The sequence below is a fragment of the Podarcis filfolensis genome (genome assembly GCF_964270895.1).
Source record: "Podarcis filfolensis genome assembly, chromosome: 10".
NCBI lineage: Eukaryota > Metazoa > Chordata > Lepidosauria > Squamata > Lacertidae > Podarcis > Podarcis filfolensis.
Window position 1 is genome coordinate 73,617,761 of NC_139612.1, and position 19,093 is coordinate 73,636,853.

Genomic DNA, 19,093 nt, shown 5'->3' on the forward strand with positions numbered 1-19,093 from the left:
GGTCAGCACCAACACTTTGAATTGAGCTCGAAAACGTACTGGGAGCCAAGGTAGGTCTTTCAGGATGGGTGTTATGTGGTCTCGGCGGCCGCTCCCAGTCCCCAGTCTAGCTGCCACATTCTGGATTAGTTGCAGTGTGTTGGGAGATGCATAGGGAAGTTTCTCAAACTATACCTGGAATGGAGGCATGGCACATAGTCCAACTGTGGAATTCCCTCCCACTTGAGGCCGCGAGGGCCACCAGCCGAGAGGCCTTGAGAGGAAGGTCAGGCATGATCCCTTTGATGTGCTTTCGAACTGCTAAGTTGGCAGGAGCAGGGACCGAGCAACGGGAGCTCATCCCGTCGCGGGGATTCGAACCGCCGACCTTCTGATCGGCAAGCCCAAGAGGCTCAGTGGTTTAGACCACAGTGCCACCCGCATCCAGGAGATCTAGAGGCGCCCCCAAAATGCCCGGTCCCAGTTTTCCTGGGGTGGCCAAACTGGCTCTGTGTGTGTTTGTGTGTCTGGGGCCAGTTCACCCCAGACGGCCCCCTTTCCTGCCCCCCACGCAGGTCATGACGAAGCGCAACGACTTGGTGGTGGCCCCCGCCGGAGTCACGTTGAAAGAAGCCAACGAGATCCTTCAGAGGAGCAAAAAAGGTACGCGGGGGGGGGGAGGGATAGGGTGGGTAACCCTTTCCCCCCATGATGGACCCCTAAGGGTGGCTTTGCTCTGCCCTCCTCAGTCGGAGCCGGTAATCTGGGCCAGTTCTGCTGCAGGAATTAGAGCAGAACCTCCACCCCCTGGGGCAGTCTACCTTTGGGTACCAGGCGGTGGGGAGCCAGAGTCAGGCCCCACTTGCAGTTCTCCTCCCTGGTTGGCCGCTGCCAGAGCAGGGTGCTGGGCGGGTTTTTTATATATAATATTTTTTATTAATTTTAACATATAAATTATAAAATATACCACAAAACTTATCACTTATACAATCTTTTTAGACTTCCATCAGCACCTCTGATGATCCACCGTTTTAACCACTTCTTATGCATTTCTTAACTTTATATTGCCTTTACATCTCTTAACAAATCATCCTTCCCCTTCTCCATTTTTACAATACTTCTAATAATATTCCTCACAAAACGTCTTGCAACCCTACAAACGTCGTCTGTTCTTCACAAATACTTTTCAAATAGTCCGTAAATTTACTCCAGTCTTCTGTGAATTTCTGGTCTCGCCGGTTTCGAATCCTTCCTGCTAGTTTATCTAATTCTGCATAGTCCATCAACTTCATCCTCCATTCTTCAATCGTCGGTAACTCTTCTTGCTTCCATTTTTGGGCCAATAATATTCTTGCTGCTGTTATTGCATATAAAAAGAGCTTACATTCCTTTCTATTTATGTCATTCCCCACAATGCCCAATAAAAACGCTTCTTTATAAATGTATACGTCAACATTTTTTTCAACTCATTATATATCATCTCCCAGAAGCATTTCACCTTTTTGCATTCCCACCACATGTGATGAAATGTTCCCTCTTTTTCTGGGTGCTGGGTGGTTTGGGGCCCCCTTGGGCCCGATCCGGCCGCCAGGCTCTCAGCTGCCCTGCCTCCCTCTGCTCTCCTCCGCACAGGGAAGCTGCCAATCGTGAACGACGTGGACGAGCTGGTGGCCATCATCGCCCGCACGGACCTGAAGAAGAACCGCGACTACCCTCTGGCCTCCAAAGACTCTCGGAAGCAGCTGCTGTGCGGGGCGGCCATTGGCACCCGGGAAGACGACAAGTACCGCCTGGACCTCCTCATGCAGGCAGGCGTCGACGTGGTCGTGCTGGTGGGTGCCCGCTTCATCTGGCCAGAGGGCTGTGGCTCCGGGGGCAAGGATGGTCCTCTGTGCTGAATTCGCAGAGGCGCTTTTTCAGAAGGGCCGGCTCCCCTGTCTGCCAGCACCCTGGGAATAAAACGAGTACAGTGGCGCCTTGGTTCTCAAATGCCTTGGCACTCAAAGAACTTGGAACCCAAACGCTGGAAACCCAGACATCAGTGTTCTGGTTTGCGAACTTTATTTGGAAGCCGAATGTGCTCCGTTTTGAGTGCCACACTTAGATTTTGAGTTGAAACAAAATAAAATTAAATAAATAAAATTTAAAAATTCCTTCCAGTAGCCCCTTAGAGACCAACTAAGTTAGTTTTTGGTATGAGCTTTCGTGTGCATGCACACTTCTTCAGATAATTTCCATTTTGAGTGTTACGCTGAGGTCTGTCTCTTTTTGCTATTTATTTTGCTTTTTTGTCTTTGCAGCTCTTTTTGTTTTGTTTTTTGCGACTGTGTGGAACCCGGTTCAGCTACTGACGGATTGACTGTGTGACTGCAATACATTGTTTATTGCTTTCATTTTATGGATCAATGGTCTCTTTAGATAGCAAAATTCATGTTCAGCTGCTGTTTTGGGGGTTGTTTCTAAAAATCTGGAACGGATTAATCCATTTTGCATTGCTTCCTATGGGAAAGCATGTCTTGGTTTTGGAACGCTTTGGTTTTTGAACAGACTTCCGGAACGGATTACCATATATACTCGAGTATAAGCCGACCCGAATATAAGCCGAGGCACCTAATTCTAGCACAAAAAAACTGGGGAAATAAGCCGAGGGGAGCTTTTTCAGCATAAAAAATACGCTGAAAAAGTTGGCTTGTACTCGAGTATATACAGTAAGTTTGAGAACCAAGGTACTGCTGTAGCTGCCTTTGCAAATTGGTGGCAGCCTATGAAATGTTAATTATATGCACCTCCCAGGAGCTTGAGGGAGTGGGCCTGATTCTGCCCTTCTCCCATTCAACCCCCACCACAACCCTGCGAGGTGGGCTGGGCGGAGGAAGGCACCGTCTGGCCTCCGAGGCCCAGTGGGGATTCGAACCCTCGTAGAATCCTAGAACGGTAGAGTTTGGAGGGACCCCCAAAGGCCATCTAGACCAACCCCCCTGCAATGCGGGAATGTTAACAGGCTCCTCTCTTCTCTTTCCTTCCCTCCCCCCCCCCCAACTACCAAAAAAAGGACTCATCTCAGGGAAACTCCGTCTATCAGATCGGCATGATCCACTACATCAAACACAAATACCCGGATCTCCAGGTCATTGGGGGCAATGGTGAGTATCTGGATAGCCTTGGCAGGGGGACAGGATCCCGCCCCCCAAGAACACTGTTCTTCCCCCCCCCCCCTTGGGGTGGTTGGGTGGGGAGTTTCAGCCGAGGTAATAAAGCCTGTTTTGTTTTGCTCGTTGGTCAAATTTCTGGAGGGGCGGGGGAAATAAAGGAGGAATTCGAAACAGAGAGGTTCAGTTGTGATCCTGTTTACTCACGAGTAAGCCCCAGGGACTTCAGTGGGGTTTGCTTCTGAAAATAAGGATAATAATTTTATTTTTATTTTTTTATGGTTATACATTCAGACACGTATTTTTTTCCTTTTTTCCCTTTTTTTTTCAAAACCAGTAAAACTTTATTCTATTTCCATTCTTCGCCATTAACAGAGAAATTGGAGAAAGCAGTGTTTGTTTTACAAAGACAATGCATCTCCCAAAGAAGAAAAACCCTAAATTGAGAATAGAGGTAACATGGGGGGGGAAACACAATACTGCCCTCTATTCAAAGAAAATAACTCCTGATCTTTTTGGTTACTTAGACCAATCATTATATTTTTTCATTCTTTACCATACCTTCCAAGTTATACAATATATAATATAAGCATCTCTTTTTAATTACATATTATTACCTTATTCCTACCCCTGTGACTTCTCTCCACCTTAGCTCAGCTAAGGTGTTATAAATATTGTTTGCATATCCCCCCTTAACCATCTTTCCATATTTTATCCTTAACTTTACAAACTTCAGTCAACACATATTGTTCCTATGGTTTCTGAACGACATTTCGTCATATATTCTTCCAAACATTCCCATTCTTTCTTCAGTGTCAGGTCCGATTGGAATCTGATAGCTGCTAGAATACCAATAGCTAAAAATGGGAAAGGGGACATTGTCCCCTCAATTGTAGAGCAGCAAAAGGAACCTTGTGAATTTATAGAGTTGGCCATATGTTTATTATTCCTATTCCCTAGCCACTTCTGAGTAGACCTGCAAGCGTAGAGCTGGACAGGGACACCCCAAAGGCCATCTAGCCCAACCCCCCCCAGCCGGCCAGGTATTTCACAGGTGCCTTTGCTTTCTCCCCTATTGGATGCACAGTGGTGACAGCAGCGCAGGCCAAGAACCTCATCGACGCTGGCGTGGATGCCCTCCGGGTGGGCATGGGCTGTGGCTCCATCTGCATCACACAGGAAGGTGAGTCCCGGCTGGGAGCGGGTTCGAAGGTTACCGAGAGAGGGAGGGAAGTTCCCAAACGCTGCGCCCTTTGAAAATATATATACATTGTATTTTTCGCTCTATAAGACGCACCTTTTCCCTCCTAAACAGTGAGGGGAAATGTGTGTGCGTCTTATGGAGCGAATGCAGGCTGTGCAGCTATCCCAGAAGCCAGAACAGCAAGAGGGATTGCTGCTTTCACTGCGCAGTGATCCCTCTTGCTGTTCTGGCTTCTGGGATTAAGAATATTTTTTTTTCTTGTTTTCCTCCTCCAAAAACTAGGTGCGTCTTATGGTCTGGTGCATCTTATAGAGCGAAAAATACTATCTTAGCTATCTATATTTACAATTTTGTCATCACCACAGCCGTTTTAATTGTAATGTTTAATATTTAATATTAACATTTAATGTTGTACTGTTTTAACACTTGATTGGGAGCCGCCCAGAGTGGCTGGGGAAACTCAGCCAGATGGACGGGGTATGAATAATAATAAATAATAATAATAATAATAATAATAATAATTATTATTATTATTATTATTATTATTATTATTATATTGCTTCAAAAAAACCAAAATATAATATAGATCCCCAAACCACCCCCCACCATGACTTCCTTTTCTGGTTTGGGGGCATATTATCTCTCCCTGCTTATTGGTTATTTCATATTCTTTAATTTTTTTAAAAAAAATAAATTAGTATTCTCCTATCCTTTTAACGTGGTGTTTCTATTTCTGCATTTGTTTTGTTAATTGCAAGTGTTTAATCAAACCCCGCAAGCGAGTCCATTTCTTTACGTTGATTCTGCAGATAGGACATAAACGGTTCCCAGTCTTTCTTAAACTCTCTGTTGTCTTTGTCTCAAAGCCTTTCCATTCATTTTGCCATTTCCGCATATTATTCCATCGCTTTTCCCTGCCATTCCTCTTTGGTTGGTATTTCAGCGCTCTTCCATCTTTGCGCTGTCAAGATCCTAGCCGCAGTTGTAGCATATACCAGCTAGACTGGTGAATGGGAGCGGCCACCAAGACCATATAACACTGGTCTTGAAAGACTTACATTGGCTCCCAGTACGTTTCCAAGCACAATTCAAAGTGTTGATGCTGACCTTGAAAGCCCTAAATGGCCTCAAGGACCCAGTATACCTGAAGGAGAGTCTCCACTTCCATCGTTCTTCCCGGACACTGAGGTCCAGCGCCGAGGGCCTTCTGGCATTTCCCTCCCTGCGAGAAGCCAAGTTACAGGGAACCAGGCAGAGGGCCTTCTCGGTGGTGGCACCCGCCCTGTGGAACGCCCTCCCATCAGATGTCAAAGAGAAAAACAACTACCAGACTTTTAGAAGACATCTGAAGGCAGCCCTGTTCAGGGGAGCTTTTAATGTTATTGTATTTTAGTGTTTTGTTGGAAGCCGCCCAGAGTGGCTGGGGAAACTCAGCCAGATGGGCGGGGTATAAATAATAAATTATTATTCTTATTATTCTTATTCTTCTTATTATTATTATTATCATTACATGAGCAGTTTTTTCTCCAGCTGCACCCTTTCTTCATAGCTCCATCCCATAAGCCCCAGAACCTATTTCCGTTCCCAGGGGTAAGGCAATTAAAAGAGGCCACCTCTGAGCATATGCAGAGGGCAGTTCCTTCAAGGCCAAGTAACCTCCTGGGATTTGGGGAGTCTCAGATGTTTCCCTCCCTGCTTCTCCCTTCGCGATCTCTGCCGCGTAACCTGAGCTTGATTCTTTCCTTCTCCCTCCACGCCCTGTTCCCTTTTGTGTCGTGTCTCGGAAACAATACAACTAAATCGCTATTTAAACCCCACACGCTGGCAGCTCAGAATGGGGTTCTCCGGGAGGCTGGCCCCCTGGCAGTGACGCCCCTCTTCCTTTTCTCTCTCCTGGCCAGTGATGGCGTGCGGCCGGCCCCAGGGGACAGCGGTCTATAAAGTAGCCGAGTACGCCCGCAGGTTCGGCGTACCGGTCATTGCCGACGGCGGGATCCAAACCGTGGGCCACGTGGTCAAGGCGCTGTCTTTGGGAGCCTCGACAGGTGAGCTGGGAATCCTGTCGCCATCACCATCATCATTAATAACATTATTATTATTATTATTATTATTATTAATAATAATAGTAATAAAATGCATGCTGGTGGCCTCCTCCTCCTCCTCTGGCTGAGCAGCTAAGCAGGGAAGGAGTTGACGCCTCGCTCTGTGTCTCCGTCGCTGATGCTTGTTGATTTTTTATTTTTAACAATTCATAATAGAAAACTTAATGTAAATGGAAAAAAAGAGGCAAAAACAGCTACAGAAGAGAAAAGGAAAGAGAAGAGAAGGAAGCAGGAAAGGGAGGAAAGGAAAGGAAAAAGAAGTCATTAAAAAGAAGACTTCTGATTTTCCATCTGCCGGTTGTTTAAGACATTCAGTCTATGACAACATTCATCTTCTCTGCTATCTGTTAATTGATTTTTCTTTTACGTCCAGGTGTCTCAAAAGCATTTATTTCCTTTTCCCACGGAAAATCCAAGAGGGGTTCCCAAGTTAGGTTTATTCTCGATAAATGTCAGGCATGTTTTTTCTTTAGTGTCCCCTTGGCCTCCAGTAATTCCTACCCCCAGGCCTCCAGATTGAGAATTTGTAAATTCTCCTGTCCGTGTTAAAGTCTCTCCATAATATTCTGTCGTTCTTTTCTTGTTCTATATCCTTGAATCTGTGTCATAGCTGTCAACGTTTCCCCCTTTTTTAAAGGGAAATTCCCTTATTCCGAATAGGATTCCTCGCAAGAAAAGGGAAAAGTTGAAAGCTATGATCTGTGCCCAGCTCAGTCGATTCCAATTCCAGTCCCTGTTGTCTTCCCATCTCCTCTCCTTCCCTGGAGGTTTTTGAGCAGAGCTTGGAGGGCCATCTGCCATGGATGCATTAGCTGAGAGCCCTGCATCGAAGGGGGTCAGAATGGATGACCTTCGGGCGCCCCTTCCAGCCCTAGGGCAGCACTGCCCACCAGTTTGTCCAGTCCTCTTCCCCAGCCGTCCGGGTTGGTGTCCCCCAGCTCCGCCCTGCGCTTGGGCTCCCCCCATGCGCTCTGGCCCTGATCCCCCTTTCTCCCTCTCCCCCAGTGATGATGGGCTCCCTGCTGGCTGCCACCACGGAGGCCCCCGGCGAATACTTCTTTTCGGACGGGGTCCGGCTGAAGAAGTACCGGGGGATGGGCTCCCTCGACGCCATGGAGAAGAACAGCAGCAGCCAGAAGCGCTACTTCAGGTACGGAGAGGGGGCACCTGGGACAAGGGGCGGGCTTGGGGGGGGCGCGCGCTCCTGCCTTGGCTTTGCGCAGGTCGGACGCGGGCGCATGCAAAGGGGCAGCGCCTTCCAGGCAGGGGCGGAGCAAGGAGGCTTGCTGTGGGGACTGGCTGCACCAGGTGACATCCTTTTTTCTTTTGAATAATTTTGATTGAAAATTTCAGCATAACAATTGATCAAAGGCAAATCATCCTCATTGCCGAGCAATGTCTAGGCGACACGACGACCACGTCCATATGCAATAAACAATCTTTTATAGAGTTCCTTCAAGCCATAACAAGTCTAAAATGAAATCTTTAGTCTCAAAGTCTCTGGAAATCTTTAAATGAAGCGAGGTACCAGGCTTTATACGATGACAGACAAGCTGTGAAGCTCTGTGTCTTCAGCAAATATGATGTCCAACGCTGAACAGTGATTCCGGATATTGACTGCTGTTTCGTAGAATTCTTCGTCAGCGTGGTGGGAGGATATAGAATTGCTTCGTAAACTGAAAATAAAATTTTACAGACGAGGGGTGTCGCAGCAGAGAAACCTTCCCCAAAGTCGTGCCCTCCAGATTATTATTTTTTACTGCAGCCCCCATAAAGCCCGACTCAGATGAGGCCCTTTTTTTCTTAACAAAACCCGTTTTAAAACCTTCTTCATCTTATTACAAGTGACTTGAGAAAGTTATACTAATGTAGAGATCGATAAACAAAGCTTGTTATGATTCCTTAAATTTGTATTTTTTAATTTTTGAAAAGATTCTTTACTACAAAACAATTTACTTAAAATGTAAACTAAACCAAAAGGAACACAAACAAACCATAGACACTGACTAACATCACATCATTTGACATTACATACTCTTTGAATTCCAATTCAGCTCATTGTATTTTTTATATCTTACTAATCTATACGCACTTCATTATTTATTATTCTTTTCTGTTACTTATCAAGATAATTTTTTTGCTTTTATAATTTCCTTAAACTTCAAGATTCAATCCAAATCTGTCAGGAGATTTGTGTTATCACAGTGCTTTCAAATATATTCTTTGAATATTGTCCAATCTTTACTGGCTTTCTGGTTAGAGTTTCCTCTTAGTCTCCCAGTCCTCTTCGCAAGTTCTAAATATTCTATCATCTTCGCTTGCCAGTCCGTTTTTGTGAGGATTAAGTCGCCTTCCCAGTTTTTTTTGCTAATCCTTGCCCCTGCGGGTGCATACATAAAAAGGGTTCTGTAGCATTTTTTGTATATCAGTGGGCATCGTGCCTAACGAAAAGGCTTCAGGTTTTGTTTTTTTAAAACGAGAATTTAAAGATCTTTTTGAGTTCATTATAAATTATGTCCCCAAATTTTTGTATAAGAATTAGTACAAAAGAGACCTCCCAGTATTCTCACAGGCCCATATAAGATCAGCGTACAAAGTTGGGCCTGATGAGTGTTTACTACTGTCCCCAACCCAAACTCCTGCGGAAAGCCATCGAAATCAGATTTTAATTCTGTCCTGATTTGTTTCTAAGAGGTGATTTAATTATTGTTTGATTTTATATCAATGTTTATATTGGATGCTAGCCGCCCTGAGCCTAGTCTTGGCCGGGGAGGTCCAGATACAAATAAAAGCTATTATTATTTTTATTATAATATTTGTATATACTGCCCCATCCCCAGGGGTCTCAGGGCAGCTATAATGGCCGCCAGCGTGGCGTTGTGATGTGTTTGGGGTTTCCTTCCTGCATAACACTTGGATTTGGCTAAAACCCGTGATACACAGAAGGGGGCAAGGCAAGGGTGCCCCCCCTTGACTTTGGCCCTGCAAGGGCTGCCCAGAGATCTTAGGAGAGAACGATGGAAATAAGGATTTAATCAGAGACGTACAAACTAAGGGCGTCTGCTGACAATTCGGTGTCAGTTATGGAAAACCCACCACGATGAGTAGGAGTCCTTATCGATAAATTAAACACTACAGTGGAACCTCTCCTTAACGGACGTAATCCGTTCCGGAGCTCCGTCTGTAAGTCAGTCCGGGTCGAGGCAGAAGCGCTCTTGTGTGCTGGCGCATTCGGCAGCAGCGCGCTTCTGCGCATGCACGAATTGCGGCAAACCCGGTGTTTACTTCCGTGTTTGCCGCGGTCGCAACTTGGATCAGGCCCAAGTAGAGGCGGTCATAAGTAGAGGCTCTACTGTACAGTCAGACCTCGGGTTACAAACGCTTCAGGTTGCATGTTTTTGGTGGCACACCGCGCCAAACCCGGAAGTACCGGAATGGGTTACTTCCGGGTTTCGGTGCTCACGCATGCGCAGAAGCACTAAATCACGGTTTGCGCATGTGCAGAAGCGCTGAATCGCAACCCGCGCGTGCGCAGGTGTGCCACTGCAGGTTGTGAACGTGCCTCCTGCACGGATCATGTTCGCAACCCGTGTGTCCACTGTACTTAGCATTTGATAGGTATTTTTATTCTTCCAAATTTTTTGGTTTTACTGTTTTCTTTTCTTCTTTTCTTTCTCTCCCTCTTTTCTCTCTTTTTCTTTTTTCTTTCCCTTTCTCCCCCTCCTTTTCTCTCTCTCTCTCTTCATTTATGCTCTGTAATGTTACCATATTTATATTCATATTTATATAGTTAGCTTAGATCTTACAACTATTTTATTATGTGCATTGTAATCATTATTCCAATCTAAGACTATCCCATTTCAGACAAGCTCATTTTTTCTCTTTTGATTCCCGCCCCCCTTGTATGTGTGGAAACTTTGCAAAAAAAATTTAAAATAAAAAAGGAGTTTGGTACGTTAGCAGGTTTTCAGATTAGCCATCAGAAGGTTTGATGGATGGGAAGAGAAAATGTGGTTTGACGGAAGCCAGGGGTGACCGGGGGCTCCGGAGACGGGGACAGGTGACCCACGCAGCGTCTCCTCCTTCCTTTTCAGTGAGGGAGACAAGGTCAAGGTGGCGCAAGGCGTCTCCGGATCCATCCAGGACAAGGGCTCCATCCAGAAGTTCGTGCCCTACCTGATCGCTGGCATCCAGCACGGCTGCCAAGACATTGGCGCCAAGAGCCTCTCCATCCTGCGGTGAGTCCCTGGGGTGCTCTCTCTCTCCTGGCAGGGGGGTGCGGGACCAGGGCCGGATTCAGGCTGGATGCGACCCTCAGCTCCTGAAGGTAACAGGGCCCTTTCTATGTCCAGATGTCCTTTGTCCACAGCAAATGGTCCCTGTTTTTTTGTGTTGAATAGATGCTATATGGTCATTGATGGACCTAACAGGTATCTGAAGCCATTTGCACACCACAGAACAGGTATTTTATCAAAGTAATTGTTGAACTGAAATACAGTTAAGAAGAAGTACAGTCATACCTCGGGTTGAATGTACTTCAGGTTGAGCGCTTTCGGGTTGCGCTCTGCGGCAACCTGGAAGTAATGGAGCATGTTACTTCTGGGTTTCGCCGCTCGCGCATGTGCAAACACTCAAAATGACATCATGCGCATGCGCGGAAGCGGCAAAACACGACCCGTGTGTGCACAGACGCGCCGTCGCGCCTTACGTTCTATTCAGGATGCGAACGGGGCTCCAGAACGGATCCCGTTCGCATCCCGAGGTACCACTGTATATTAATTGTGAAATACAATTAAGAAGAAGTATATTAATCATGAAATGATTATTAAGCTCTAACTTAAAATGATTTTTTATTCATAACGAACTTAACAATACAAATGCATTGGCATTGGGCAATGACAAAGGTTCCTTTAGAAACACAAATTGCAATTGTGTAATTAGCCTCTAGAAACTTGCTATAACATGAAATAATAATAGCAAACCAGTGATATTTTAGGGAGCAGGCAGGGCCCATGACTTACATCATAGGAGCCTACACAACACAAAACACGGTTGCTGGATGTAGGTTTTATTTTATTAGCTTTTTTATCTTATATTTTGGAAATGTACATCCAGTTTTTTTCCCCCTGTAATTTTTTGGGGGGCCCCAAGTGAGTGGGGCCCTAAGCTATAGCTTATTTAGCTTATTCGTAAATTCGGCACTGTGCGGGACGCAGTCTCCCCGCAGCCCCCTGCGTTGCAGTTGCCGCTCCTTCAGAAGTGAGGGGATGCGCTAGCGGCCACTGATCGCCTTCGTACCCCATAAATTAGTCCAGTCTTCTTTTAAAGCCACCCAGGTTGGTTGCCGTCGCTGCCTCCTGCAGCAGGGAGTTCCACAGTCTAGCTCTGCGCTGTAAGGGGAGAGATGGCCCCTCTCCCTGACTCTGGCATGGGAAACTTGGAGGAGGGTTGACCAGGAGGGTGAAAAGGGGATCCCAGGCCCCTCGCTGTGGGGTGGCTGCTCAAGCGCCGTAGGGAGAGCGCCTTCTGCCTGCTGGCAGGCTTCCCTTGAAATCTCACAATGTTTTGGCAAAGTTATTTTCCTTTCCGCGCAGAAGGTGGGCGGAAGGTGGGAATAAACGGCAGCTTTTTCTCAGCTGCCAACGCCAACCCAGCTGTCGCCCGTGCGACTCGGAGGAAACTACCTCAAATGGTGTTCCGCTGGAGAGGCAGCTTACCAGCCGCTTCTGCGTTTTTAAAATCGCACCCGAGTCCTTGCTATTTCGGTTTGCCTATTTATAGATGGTTACCCTTCCTTCCTTCCTTCCTTCCTTCCTTCCTTCCTTCCTTCCTTCCAACCAGATTTCCAAGAGAAGAAGAATCCCACAAAATATCCCTTAAGCCAAGCCTAGGCAAACTCCGGCCCTCCAAATGTTTTGGGACTACAATTCCCATCATCCCTGACCACTGGTCCTGTTAGCTAAGGATGATGGGAATTGTAGTCCCAAAACATCTGGAGGGCCGGAGCTTGCCTATGCCTGCCTTAAGCCAACTCTGCCAAAAAGAGAACAACCATCCTGGAGACTTTAGCTGAGATTCGCGCATTGAAGGGGGTTCGACTAGATGACCCTCAGGTCCCTTTCGTCTGCGATTCTGTGATCCTGTTAAGAATTGCATCGTTGAGCCCCCTGGGTGCTGGAGATTTTGCTGGATGAGGCCCATCTCGTCCAGCATACTGTTCCTGCAGCAGCTGACCGGGTGCCCCAAATGGCAAGGATTCGAACACAAAGCCTCTGAGGGCGCATTCGGAGAAGGGTCAGAATGCAAGAGGGGTCTTCAAAAGTCTCCAGGGCCGGTGGCCGGTCCATCACAGATTGTCTCCTTTTAGTTTTCCAGATTGTCTTGGGACCACAGTTCCCAGCATCCCTGACCACTGGTCCTAGAGATGATGGGAGCTGTAGTCCAGCAACCTCTGGAGATCCGAGTTTCGGGTACCCTGGCTTGAAGGGAAAGCGAGCAAGAGGCGAGCATGACAGCTGCTTCTAAAACGATGGAGGCCTTTCTCTGCGCAAAGCGTGGCGGAACTGTGGAACTCCCTGCCACTGGAGGAAAGGGTGATGGATGGCTTCTAGCCAGGCTGCCTCTGCCCTGCCTCCGTGGTTAAAGACGGGGTTTGACCGGGTGGGTCCAGGGAGTGACTGTGGCTTCCTGTTGGTGGGGGAAGTGCCGCCCAATGGTTAGAGCTGTTGGACAGTAAAAGAGGGACTGAGCTGGAGCGGTTTGGGGGGTGCGCAGCAGCCTCCTCTTCACTGGGGCTGGCCGGGGACACCGTCGTCGCATCCTGAGCAGGGGTGGGGTGGACTAGATGCCCCCTGGAGACCCCCTTCCGCCTCAGACACTTAGCCGGCTGCATCTCCTTTGCAGGTCCATGATGTACTCCGGTGAACTGAAGTTTGAGAAGCGGACAATGTCGGCCCAGATCGAGGGGGGCGTCCACGGCCTGCACTCGTGAGTAACCCCCCCTTCCGCCCCCCTGAAAATCCATCACCATCTGGGCCTCCCCCCCCCTTTCTGCTTTCCCCGGTGCTGCCCTCGCCTCCGTTCCTGCTCTCAAACCTCCTTCCTGCCTGAGCACAGACCCCCCCCCCAAAGGACTCTCCCGCCCCCACCCCCCCTTTTCAAGGGCTTGTCTAGGGAGAGAAGGGGGCCACCCCACTGCCAGCCCCTGGCTTCCTGGAGGGCGACCTCGGAGAGAGAGGCAGCTGCTCCCCCAGCTTCTCGGAAGGTGGGTGTTCATTTTTTAAGGGGGGGTTCATTTCCTCCCTCCAACCTCTTCCTGCGTTGCAGCAGGTTGGACTAGATGCCCTTCAGGTGTCCAGGGCCAAAGCTTTCAAGGTCAGCCCCCCCCCCCCCACTTTGAATCGTGCTTGAAAACATACTGGGAGCCGATGAAAATCCATTATGTGGTCCCAACTATATAGTGGTCCCTTGGTTCTCAAACAGCTTGGTAGTCAAACTTGGAACCCGAACGCTGCAAACCCAGAAGTCAGTGTTCCAATTTGCGAACCTTTTTCGGAAGCTGAACGTGCTCCGTTTTGAGTCCCAGGCAGAGGTCTGTCTGTTTTTGCTCTTTATTTTGCGTTTTTGTTTCAGCGGCTTTTTCGTTCTGTTTTTGCGACTGCGTGGAACCCAGTTCAGGTACTGACTGCAGTACATTGTTTATTGCTTTCATTTTAATAATAATAATAATTTATACCCCGCCCTCCCCAGCCAAGACTGGACTCAGGGCGGCTAACACCAAATATAAAAACAATTGATTGAACCACAGCTTAAAAAACAAGATTAAAATACAACATTAAAACATTAAAATGCAGCCTCATTTCAGTGCAAAAATCAAGGGAACGGCTATCGGCTAGTTAAAACCATGGATTCGAGCGGGAGAGCTCTAACGAGGCTGCTACTCCCGTCGCCATCTTGGAAGGGAAGTCAATGGATCAATGGTCTTGTTAGATAGTAAAATTCATGTTAAATTGCTGTTTTGGGGGTTGTTTTTAAAAGTCTGGAACGGATTAATCCATTTTGCATTGCTTTCTATGGAAAAGCGCGCCTCACTTTTGGATCGCTTTGCTTTTGGAACTGACTTCCGGAACGGATTAAGTTTGAGAACCAAGGGACCACTGTATTGTAGAGCTGGAATGGATCCCAAGGGTCTTCTGGTCCAAGAAGCGCAGGGGGCCATCCTGCGGCCGTTTGAGCCAGGCTCCACCACCCATCTAGGCAGGCCCAGAGACTGAGAACCCAAGGAGGGCACCCTTTTTTCCCTGGGCAAGCAGGATCCGAGCCCAAAAGCCCTTTTCCCCTTCAGTTTCCAGCAACTGGGGCATAGGAGAAGGGCTGCCTCTCATCCGTATATGGATTTGTCCAATAGTTTAATGCCATCGCGGTCTCCTGTGGCAGGGAGTTCCGCAGGTCAGCTCTGCAGTGTGCGAAGGGTTTTCTATGATCTGCCCTGAACCTTCCTACAAGATCGGAGACAGGTTGGTTCCTTGGAGGTGTGGGGGTCCCCCAGGATCAAACTCTGCCATAGCTGTCAACTCTTCCCTTTTCTTGCAAGGAATCCTATTCGGAATAAGGGAATTTCCCTTTAAAAAAGAGGAAAGTTGACAGCTATGAACTCTGCCTGCACAGGACAGTTGATCTGGAGCGAATCTGGGGCCAAGGCCAACCCCATCTTCCAACCCCCCACTCCCACTGCAGGGATGAGGACAGAAGGCATCTTTTTTTGGGGGGGGGCTCAGGCTAGGAAAGTGAGGCACCCGCTTGCTTCATGGGGTGTAGCATGAGGGTGGCGGTTCCTCACAGACCCCCAAAGTAGCCTTTTCCCTGGCGATTCCTGGAACCAGCTGCATAGCTGGGTCCCTCAATCGCGGAAGGACCCCCCCCTGACCCCCCAAAAAAGACCTGCTCTGTGCCTTTTTCTCTGCAAGAGTTCTCTTGCTGCTGTGCTATTCGCCCCGCAAACTCAAGAAGGCTGGGCCAGTTTAATATGGACAGTGACTGAGCTGGGAATTTTTTTGGGGGGGCCTCCCAAGTCTGGTTTTTTAAATGGGGTGAAATTCGCAGAGCCCTGGACGCATTGGCTTCCTGGTTTGGGGTTTCTCAGGTTTCTAGTCCTGGTGAGAAATTTTGGGGCCAACCCAGGCCAGAATCACGGGGAAAGTGGTGGCCGGCCTTCCCTCTGCCCCTTGGACCCCCCCCCCAGTTCCCCAGCCCCCCCCCCAGCCCTCTCTTCTTCCAGTCCCACGGACCTTGCCAGCAACCCTTTGGGAAAGCACAGAACAAAGAGAGTCGTGCAACTTCATGGAATCATCCCCCCAAAATGAGAAGGCTTTTTCATGAGTCTGGCTGGCAGACCCCTCTTTTTTTCGAGGATGGGCCGGGGGTCATTTTGCTGGGCCCTGCCGCTGGTGGCCCCCTTGCCAGAGAGAGGCGAAGGTCTGAACTCGACTTGGAGTGGGGCAGCCTCACGGGTACCAGCCCTGGCGCATCCTAGGCCGGGCACCCCACGCTCCATGCTCTCTAAAGTGTGGCACGGCCACATCTGATGTGAGAGGTTCAGTCTCTAGGGTTCCACGTGTACCCCAAAACTGCAGGGTGGGGGGAGAGAGAGAGAATTCCCCCACACTCCCAGAGCCCACACGCCAAGGGGTCTTTGCCAGGCAAGCACGGCGGGCAGCTGAAAAGCTCTTTTTGTGCCGGGTACCCCAAGTCAGAAATAGCCTTTGCACGCTCTGCCGTGCTTTGGGGGCAAGACCCGCCGGGCGCGCCAGCTCTGGGAGGCCAGGGGCGTTCGTGCGAGTCTCTGCAGGGATTTCTGTGGCTCTGGGTTCGAGTTCCCGCGAGCGCCCCAGAGCCGGTGCGTTGAGCGGGCCGTGCCCTCACCCCCCAAACAAGGCAGAGAGCTTAAAAGCTCTTCAGGTGCTGGGAAAACCTCGAGCGAACCTGGTGCCCCCCCCCCAAAAAAGAGCTTTTTCACTCTCTGCTATGCTTGGATTTCACATGCGCAATTTCAGCCTGCCGGCTTTGAACCGTGCGCGGATGAAACAGCGCATGTTCATGTTAAATGCACATTGGATGGGATGGGAGAGCTTTGGCTCCTCGTTTCCCGGGGTGCAGCTCTACGTATCCCTGGGGCGCCTCTTCCCCTGCAGGGTTTGGGTGGGCATGGGGGGGGTGTCAGGGAAAGGGGGCGATGTCCAGAACTTCAACCTTTGCAGCAGATTCCTGTAACCTGGATGGTTTGGATTCCCGACTCAGAAGATCAGAAGAGCCCGCAGGATCATGCCCGTGGCCCCTTTACTCTCGCAAAATTGGGTGCCTGCTTGGGCAGGGGGGCCCTGGGGACGTAGCAAAACGTTAGAAACCCCCAGGCTTCCCTCGCCTTCCCTTCCATCTCAACACCCCCCCCCCAAAAAAAATTCGGCTTTCCATTTTGATGTGAAATGAAAGGCTTCTGAAAGACGAGGCTGGATCAGGCCCCAGGGGGCCCATCTAGTCCAGCCTCCTAACCAGCTGCCCCTTGTGGGTAGCAAGCAAGCAGGATTCGAATACAGGAGCCATGGTCTCCCCTCCTCGTTTCCCAGAGCAGCCGGCATTCAGGAACATCGCTGCCTCCGACACGGGAGACAAGAGCCTGGTCATTGCGCCTGGGGGCCATTGATTTTGTCTCACCCTCTTTTTAAGCCGTCGTGGCTTGTCGCCACTGTGGCAGTGAGTTCCGCAGTTCACCTTTGCACTGTTCCAGCTTTGGAGAGGCGAATTCTGGGATTCCAGCCAAGACCATGCCTCCCTCTTAGGGGGTGTCCGTTCTCTCTCTCCCGGGCCCCTGCCCCCCTGTTCTCGGCTGCGTCCCCTTTGCGTGTGGGTCGGAAGGCGAGGGTCCGAAGCTTTGCTGGAGCCATAGAGGGGCCTGGGAGCTCTTGCCTAGTGCTGGCTTGGGAGCGGGACCCCCGGCAGGCGCTGGGGGGCGGTGACGGGCAGCTGGGGGTCTCCAGGCTTGGTGGCGGCAGCTCTGCTGGTGTTTTTGGGGAGGGGGCTGTGCGCCTGTGTGTGTCCTGGGCGGGAACACGTTGACCTTGTGACCTTCTCTCTCTCTCCTGCCCACGCCCATGGCCGCCTTCCTGTAGTTTTACGTTTCTGCCATGTAAGTAACTGGGGCGGGGAGTTCCGCAGGTCCGTCCCCACCCCGCCTGTCTTGGATGTGGGTCAGCTGCTGCATTCTCCCTCTCCGCTCTCCCCCGGGCACTTCTGGGGGGATAGTTACAACTGTGGGGGGGGACACATCCCCTCTCAACACCCCCACCTCCCCCACCGCTTTTGCAAGCTTCCCCCTGCTCTCCCCACACCAACCCCCCCCCCAAATGGTGGATCTGCAATGAGCGTTTTGAGGCTTCTCTCCCCAGGCCCAGAAAAGCTTCCTTCTCTCTCGGAGCCCCTCACCCCCTTGACCTCCCTGGGCTGTAGGGAATCGGGGCCCTTGGGCAGAGTCCGTGGGGCAGGAAGGAGGATTCCCTTGGGCTTCTCTTGCCCTGACCCGAGTCCCACCTTCGGCCAACAACGTGGTCCGAGGGTCCTGCCCTGGCCCCACGGTCAGCCTCAGGCAACCCCGAGCAGAGCTGGGGGGCCCCCTGCCATGGATGCTTCAGCTGAGACTCCTGCGTCGCAGGGGGTTGGACTAGATGGCCTCTGGGGGTCCCTCCCACCCCTGCAATGCTACATCTCTATGGCAAGAACGACTAAATTCCCCACTTTGCAGGGAGCATGAATGTGCAAAGCAAGACCTGGGAGTGGGGTCTGCTTTTAGGGCAAGGGCACCCTCTGCCCGCCAGCCTTGCCCTTTGCCCCAGGGGTGCTTTGACGACCCAGAGGAGGGTGCGCTGCTGGCTCCCCAAAGGTCTGTGGGGGGCGCAGGTGCTGTCCTGGTCACATGCACCGCACGGAGGCCTCGGCTGCCCCCGGGCGCCGCTTGGTGGCAAAGAGGGGCGCAGCTGAGCCCATGGGGGTGGGAGATCAGAGTGGGGAAAGGGGGGAGTCCCAGCACCCAGCCGTTGGCACCCGTCTTCAGCTGGGGGTTCCCTTCCGCACTCCCCACATCTGCCTTGCGGGGCGTTGGACTGGGTGACCCTTGGGTCCCTTCCAGCTCTGTGGCCCCGAGGCATCTGGGGCTCCGAGGTTTCCGGCCCCCTTGCCTGCCTGGCTCCCAAGCTTCCCCCCCCCACGCCCCCCCCTTACCGCATGGCCTGGCTTCCTCCTCCCTCCTCCTCTCACGCACCTTTCATGCCTTGCTGCCTCCCCAGAGTCTATGAGTGGTCCTCCGTTTGGCCGCTTGGGGGGGGTCCACTTCCAGTGGGGTGGAGGGGCTTTTGGGGGAGGGAGGGGTCTTCAGGAGAACAAGCAGACTCTGCCGGTCTCCATGTTCCCTCTGGGGGTCCTTCTCCCCTGCCCCACCTCGAGGGGAGAGCAACCCTGGCGTGGGATGTGGGGCGACTCTGGCTCAGAAGCCATGCTCTCCAAGTGACCCCTGGTTTTGGGTCGGGCATCGCCCAAGCGCTGCCGCCCTGTCCTGCAGGGGGCGTCAGAGAGAACGGGGTCTGCCTCGCAGCGGGTTGGGCTAGATGACC

The 19,093-nt window shown here is 50.5% G+C and overlaps 1 protein-coding gene across 5 annotated transcripts in view; it reads left to right on the forward strand.

The window, feature by feature from the left end:
• IMPDH1 (inosine monophosphate dehydrogenase 1) overlaps positions 1–19,093 on the forward strand; it is a 67,882-nt gene that overhangs the window by 47,725 nt on the left and 1,064 nt on the right. For 2 of the 5 annotated variants that reach the window (XM_083572891.1, XM_083572888.1), the window contains exons 7-15: positions 555–642; positions 1,612–1,811; positions 3,032–3,120; positions 4,205–4,311; positions 6,234–6,377; positions 7,440–7,584; positions 10,529–10,672; positions 13,338–13,421; positions 17,600–17,616. In XM_083572891.1, coding sequence (XP_083429017.1) covers positions 555–642; positions 1,612–1,811; positions 3,032–3,120; positions 4,205–4,311; positions 6,234–6,377; positions 7,440–7,584; positions 10,529–10,672; positions 13,338–13,421; positions 17,600–17,616 — 1,018 coding nt within the window. Of the gene's footprint in view, positions 1–554; positions 643–1,611; positions 1,812–3,031; positions 3,123–4,204; positions 4,312–6,233; positions 6,378–7,439; positions 7,585–10,528; positions 10,673–13,337; positions 13,422–17,599; positions 17,617–19,093 lie in introns of all 5 variants that reach the window. The other 3 variants (XM_083572887.1, XM_083572890.1, XM_083572889.1) reach the window with 2 other exon arrangements.